Source organism: Triticum dicoccoides, chromosome 2A (genome assembly GCF_002162155.2).
Source record: "Triticum dicoccoides isolate Atlit2015 ecotype Zavitan chromosome 2A, WEW_v2.0, whole genome shotgun sequence".
Taxonomy (NCBI): domain Eukaryota; kingdom Viridiplantae; phylum Streptophyta; class Magnoliopsida; order Poales; family Poaceae; genus Triticum; species Triticum dicoccoides.
In genome coordinates, this window is record NC_041382.1 from 35,144,009 (window position 1) to 35,150,433 (window position 6,425).

General features: G+C 46.1%; 1 protein-coding gene across 1 annotated transcript; it reads right to left on the minus strand.

The window, feature by feature from the left end:
* Window positions 1-3,864: 3,864 nt before the first annotated feature.
* LOC119352986 (proline-rich protein 4-like) lies at window positions 3,865-4,918 on the minus strand. Its single transcript, XM_037619569.1, has 2 exons — window positions 4,709-4,918; window positions 3,865-4,599 (listed from the first exon to the last, which is right to left on the minus strand). The coding sequence occupies exons 1-2, from the start codon at window positions 4,848-4,850 to the stop codon at window positions 4,112-4,114; spliced, it is 630 nt and encodes a 209-aa protein (XP_037475466.1). The 5' UTR covers window positions 4,851-4,918; the 3' UTR covers window positions 3,865-4,111.
* Between the last annotated feature and the right edge of the window lie 1,507 nt (window positions 4,919-6,425).

The window sequence follows — 6,425 nt, forward strand, 5'->3', positions numbered from 1 at the left end:
AACCCCAGCCACAGAAATGCTGACGCGTGGATGCCTATTGGTCCCGGTTGGTGCCACCAACCGGGACCAAAGGGTCTCCTGCCTGGGCTCTGCGCACTGCCCACGTGGAGGCCCATCAGTCCCGGTTCTGGATTGAACCGGGACTAAAGGGACAGGGCATTAGTACCGACACTTTAGTCCCGGTTCAGGAACCGGGACTAAAGGCCCTTACGAACCGGGACTATAGGCCCTTTTTCTACCAGTGATTAATAACATTGCATGCAATGAACTTACCATTGCATGTCGTGTTTGGTAGTCTCGAGTCATTGAAAGCATACACACCCCACATCTCTTATTGGTTGGTTCCTTTCTTTTATTTATGTCAAGAAACAAGAAACGAGATGAGAGTTAATGCACCACGCCTAAGTGTTTTGGGATTATTTGGTTTTCATAAGGCTATTTATAGTGGGGAGCATCATATACTAGTATCATGCATGTATGATACTACCTCTCTCTCAGTTTACAGGGCGTGCGTGTGCCCCTAGGTCGTCAATTTGGCCAACCTAATACAAGTCATATATTACAAAAAATATACCAATATAAACTTTAGATGTTTTATTTTCAAACCGTATAATTTTTATGTTATATAGTTTATATTAAGGTGATAAAATTGGCAACCTAGGTATACGCGTAGGACTTGTAAACTGAAACGAAGGTAGTACTACCTTCATAGTGCATAGTATCATAAATGATCTTATTTATTTCATGCATAACACAAAATAGCATATCATTAATATGATACAGTATCTACCTGTGTTACTAACTCTCTCTCTCTTCTTTAATTCTCGGGCTATTCCCAAGTGCATGATACTAAGATACCACCACTATGTTCAGCCTAAGATGACTTGTACACCTAGATAGAGGGAGTAAGGGGTAGAATGTGTTACATATGAGCAGTTTCTAATTATGTTTGATAAAAGAAAAAACAGATAGAAGATGATCAACATAGTTTACATGATATTCGAACAAGAGAAGTTTTTTTTAACACGGTATAGACACAGACGCTCATACATACGCATATACACTCACTCTTATAAACGCACAGACGCACACTCTATCCCTATAAGCACCTACGAGAGATTGAGCCGGCACATCATCTTGAGTTTGACGCCATCGTAGTCAACGGGAACGTCTCCTCCCACTGAACACACATCGTCAGAAGGCCTAAAATAAAATCAGAAAAATGCGAGCACCAATGTTAAGTCTAGGACTTGAACTTTGGTGAGATTTGTATATCACTATCCTCATAACCATCCGACCATAGATTGGTTCGCTCGAACAAGAGAAGTTAGTAAGCAAAACAGAAATGCTATTCAACGGGAATGGTAAACATGGCATGTCCAGATCAAATGCTAATGTAGTAAGGAACCGGAAGTAATCCTTAATGGTAAGGGGAAATAATGTATGACGTGGCAGATGAAGAAGCGTTCGCAGTCAGTGCATCGCCGACGGTTGACATGGCGTGGGGGGATGGGGAGTCGTGTTGGGGAAGTAGTATCCGTTGTATGCCGCAATGTCGGTCGCACGAGAGCTCTCCCCAAAGATCATGATCTCCTCTCTCTTATACATGATCACAATAGATGGGGTACCGGAGTCCTGTTGTTCCACATCATGGTGCATGGAAGTGGAATGGGAAAGATGCGTGGCGCAAAGATCTGGAACTGAAGGATGGTCTCATGTACATTTCTATGTGGCATCATGTATTGGCAGAGGAGCAACCTCTAATAGGCTCTAACGAGTCGGAGATGAAGAGTCTACAAATGTTCGGTTTCATCTTCTACTAGTGCAAAATAATGTTTTCAATCATGTCACGCACGACAAGAGGAGTGACACACATGTGACATAGGTCATAGTCCAGCTCGTTCACGAAACACAAAGCGCGTCAGGCAAGGTGATGTCATGCAAATGCATAGAGTTTAATTGTAGTTTTTTTTTAAGTAAGAGTATTGATCCCACAAAGAGGTGAGCAAATGGTATTTTACCCCTTATGGGGGATTATCTGAATTTGCTTGCAAGTTATTTTGTGTGTGTGTGTGCGCGCGCGTGTGTGTGCGTGTGCGTGTGTGTGTGTGTGTGCGCGCGCGCGCGCGTGTGTGTGTGTGTGTGGTGTGTGTGTGTGTGTGTGTGTGTGTGTGTGTGTGTGTGTGCGAAAGCAAGAATTAAAGTGCACAAAAATAAGAGAGTAATGATAATGATAAAAACTCCAGTAGGGCTAAAAGGCGTTCTATGGAGTCTGTATTCACCACTTATATTTATTATACTTAATTGTGTAGAAGCACAACCTTTGGTTCAAATACGTGATCCATGTTATATATGTATTGTGTGGGGAGAGCCAATAAAAAGATACGTGCATATTACCGCAGTTATGTATCATGCACACCATCACTGTCACTCCAATGCATATCGGCAAAGTACAATGGTGATTGAGGGTCTCTTCAACAATGTGGAATAAAACACACGAGTCTCCGTTGTTCCCTTACCAATGATTCAGTAAGGAGAAAGATAGTTTTCGTCATTGTTGTACCTCTAACCCCACATCACAAAGATAATAATATCCGTCAAGTCCCGATGGGCTAAATATTGTGCAATCGGTGTTCGCACAATATCATGAAGAACATTAACACAATTATATAATAAAGATTGTATATATTATCGTCATTAGGATCATATAAATGCTAGTGCTCCCATGTGTCCACAAGAACTGGTGAATTACTCTGACATAGAGGCACAAGACATCGTCGAGGTGTCCATGGCAATGGAAGATGAATTGTTAATGTAACACATGTATAAATTTAGACCAGGGTTTGGGATTACAAGAAGATGAATGAGGGATATTCAATGTCAAGTATGTGGATGATGTTGTTGATGATGATGGTTGATGTTGTGGCCTCGGTGGTCGAAGCTTTGGCGAGGTGGTGCCCTTTTGCTGATTCGCACTTCGGATTCCTTTTGGAGATGAGGTTTTCTGCTTCTATTATGTGGTCAGTGATCTCTATGTTGGTCACGTCTGAGATCCGATTGCACGGGGTGGAAGTACTCCACCAGGGAGAGGTGGCACCGTGCAGTACGATCGCTGGTATGAGCAGTCGCGCTCGCACTGTGCGTCGTCTTCTCTCCTAGATAGCTGGACGCGGCTAGTTTTCCTCCCACCTTCTGGTCTCATCGTATAGAAAGTCTTAATTATGTCTAATCAGCATATTTTCCAAACCAAAAATTGATGTTTTACATTTAGTGCTCAAAATATCACAAGATCTTGATGAAATCAAGCAAAAGGGCAAGCAACCATGATAAAGTACAGAAAATTATGTGGTTATTGAGGCCAAGTTCTGACCCCAAGTGCGGTTGAGCCTCGCCCTGATCTAGCGTTGTTCCTTTGGTGTGTTGTCGTGCTCATGGATGATTGCTTTGACGATGCTACCAGTGTTTCTTTTTTGTCTTCAGAATGTTGTTATCTGTGTCATAAGCACTGTGTATCCGCCATCTTATTTTCTTGCTTGTTGTAAGTGTGCTCGATGTAATTACTAATTGGTTAATGACTTTATTAATTCAAGGTCGGCTCTCCTTAAACTTTTGCTCTGAAAAAAAGGAAAATTTGACAAAGAGAGAATGTCGGACGAGTACTTAGGGAGCAAATTTGAAGGACATGATTGGATGACATCGGACAGGCCGGATGTCCGCGGGCAATTGGCGGCGTCCGTTTGGTGATCGCTGGGGAAAATGAGCGTACTTGGTTGATTCATACTCCCTCCGTTCCGAATTACTTGTCACAGGTATGGATGTATCTAAATGTATTTTAGTTCTAGATACATCCATTTTTGCGACGAGTAATTTGAAACGGATGGAGTATATAGGAACCTCTCATTACAAAAAATCACACCGATATTACAAACCTTGTAAAAAAACTGACCCATCACCCGTACATTTGCCTGACACACATACTTATCCCTCACAACTGTTATTCTGAATGATAGAAGATCAAGCTAACCCGTGACATAAATAGCAACGTCGCTCACTCACTGACAGCAACAAGCTATGAAATTTCACTGCTAGGCCGGACGGTGGCAGATCGAAGTCAGTGGTGTCCGTGGTATCCACCACCGCCGCCGCCATAGGTGGGCGTGGGAGGGACGGGGTGGTAGTCGGGGTGGGGCTGCGGCTTGGGCTCCGGCTTGGGCACGGGGTGGTAGTCAGGGTGGGGCTGGGGCTTGGGCTCCGGCTTCGGCGGCACAAGCTTCTTGTGGTGGAAGTGCTCGATGATGTGCTTCTTGATCGGCCCGCATAGGGTCGCCGACGCGCACTCTGGCAATGCCGCCGCGTCCGTCTTGGCGCCGGCGACCACACCAAAGGTGGTGGTGCCCTCAGACACCGGCACGATCTTAGATGGCTCCTGGCTGGAACACGGTGCGTTGGAGGTGGTGCTGTGGAGCTGCGCGACGCAGTCGGCGCCGTGGAGGTCGGCGGCCAGGGGAACGCTGAAGGCTCCGGTGCCGTCGAGGCCGCCCACCGCCTTGCTCTCATAGTCGCCGTGGAGATTCTTACACTTGATCGCCACCTGGAGACCTGAGGTACGTTGATGGCAATAGGAGTAGGACAACCATGAGCTGGTCTCCATCGTCTATGCATTGACATTTATATAGTACTACTACCACTGAGCTTCAAGCTAGCTTACCTTTGAAAGCTTCCTCGGCCTTGATGTTCTTCCTGGTGCAGTCGGCGCACTTGGCCAGACCGACGACGACGGACGCCGCCTCAGCGTTGGCGACGGCGATCGCCAGCAGGAGGCCGAGGACGAGCGCTCTCGGAGCTGCCATGTCTGAACCTCTACCACTCGCTTGCCTGTGAAGTAGCTGATCGATGGGTGGATGGATGAATGGAACAGGCGACGCATGGCTTATATAGGCCTCGGCATTGATCGATACAGCTCGATCGATGATCTGGCTGCATGCATGCTCGAAGCTCCACGGGTGGTGGTGGGCGGCGAAGTGATGCGTGACAAGGAGAGGCCGGCTAACTCGCCGAAATTTCAGATGGCGAAGTTAATACGGTGATGGACTTGGTAGGCACCACACGCAGACGCAGGCACCGTGTCTCGCGGCATGCACTTGCGCGCGCGTACATCCACGGCATGCAGCGTGAGTTAGAAGCAGTAGTATCCTATTGGTGCTCTGTGGTACATCTGGTGTTGGATCGACATCAGAATGGCTGTAAAGTGCATGTCCGTTTCGGGGAGTAGTGTGAGTGGTACTTTGTTGTTCATAACTGGAAAGACGGTAGGAGTACTCCAAACGGACTGCTGTTGGATGGATCCACCGATCCACGGTTTCTTCTCAACCCACACTAGCATACCCCATGCGTCCGCATTCACGCAACGTCTACTGTAAACTACTCCCTCCGTTCCTTTCTAGAGATTTCAACAAGTGACTACATACGGAGTAAAATGAGTGAATCTACACTCTAAAACATACAAATGTAGACATGTTTTAGAGTAGACATGTATGTAGCCATCTCAAATGGACTACAATATACGAATGTATGTAGACATGTTTTAGAGTGTAGATTCACTCATTTTGCTCCGTATGTAGTTACTTGTTGAAATCTCTAGAAAGACAATTATTTGGGAACGGAGGGAGTAACTGGAGCCGTGGAGCATCGGTGTTGATGGAATCACCCATGAGTTTCGGTACAACCGTCCAACCAACGGTTGATTCTTCCGTAAACGTAAATTTGGATTTGGGCTTTGCGCGAAAATGTCTCTTCTAAATTCCTCAAAAATAGCTATTTCCACATGTTGAAAATTTTATTCAAGTGCGTGAGTATTGGGTTTGGGTGTGGTTAGATCTCAATTGACTGAGACTTAACCCATAACATATAATAAAGAAAAGAGAAATAACTGCAAAGAAAAGGTGCACGGATCTCAATGTAAGATGTCACGAGTATAGCATCGACTGAGACACACTACTAGAAAAAAAGCTATAGATGAAATTAACACTAATGGCGCACCAAAGAAGTGGTGCGTCACTACTATATACTAATGACGCACCATGTGGTGATGCGCCATTAGTGTGGAAGACATTAATGGCGCACCAGACACAAGGTGCGCCACTAGGAACATTTTTTTTTCATTTTTCCAAACATAATAATGGCGCATCCAGGCAAAGTGCGCCATTAGTATTTCTAACTAGTAATGGCGCACCAGCCACAGAGTGCGCCATTAGTTGTTTTGAAAAAAAATTGTTAGTAATGCCGAGCTCCACCTCCCCTCGCCCCTTCGCCCCCCCTTCCCTCGCCCCGTCGCCCCCCTCCCCTCGCCGCCCCCTTGCCCCACCTCCCCTCGCCCCGTCGACGCCCCATCGTCCCAACCACCCGCCGCCGCCGCCGCCACCCAC

Excerpts from the sequence above, each read along its gene's own strand:
- LOC119352986 (XM_037619569.1), bottom strand. The coding sequence starts at position 4,850 with ATGGCAGCTCCGAGAGCGCTCGTCCTCGGCCTCCTGCTGGCGATCGCC. Across the intron at positions 4,600-4,708 it reads GGCCGAGGAAGCTTTCAAAG|GTCTCCAGGTGGCGATCAAG; the intron begins GTAAGCTAGCTT and ends AACGTACCTCAG.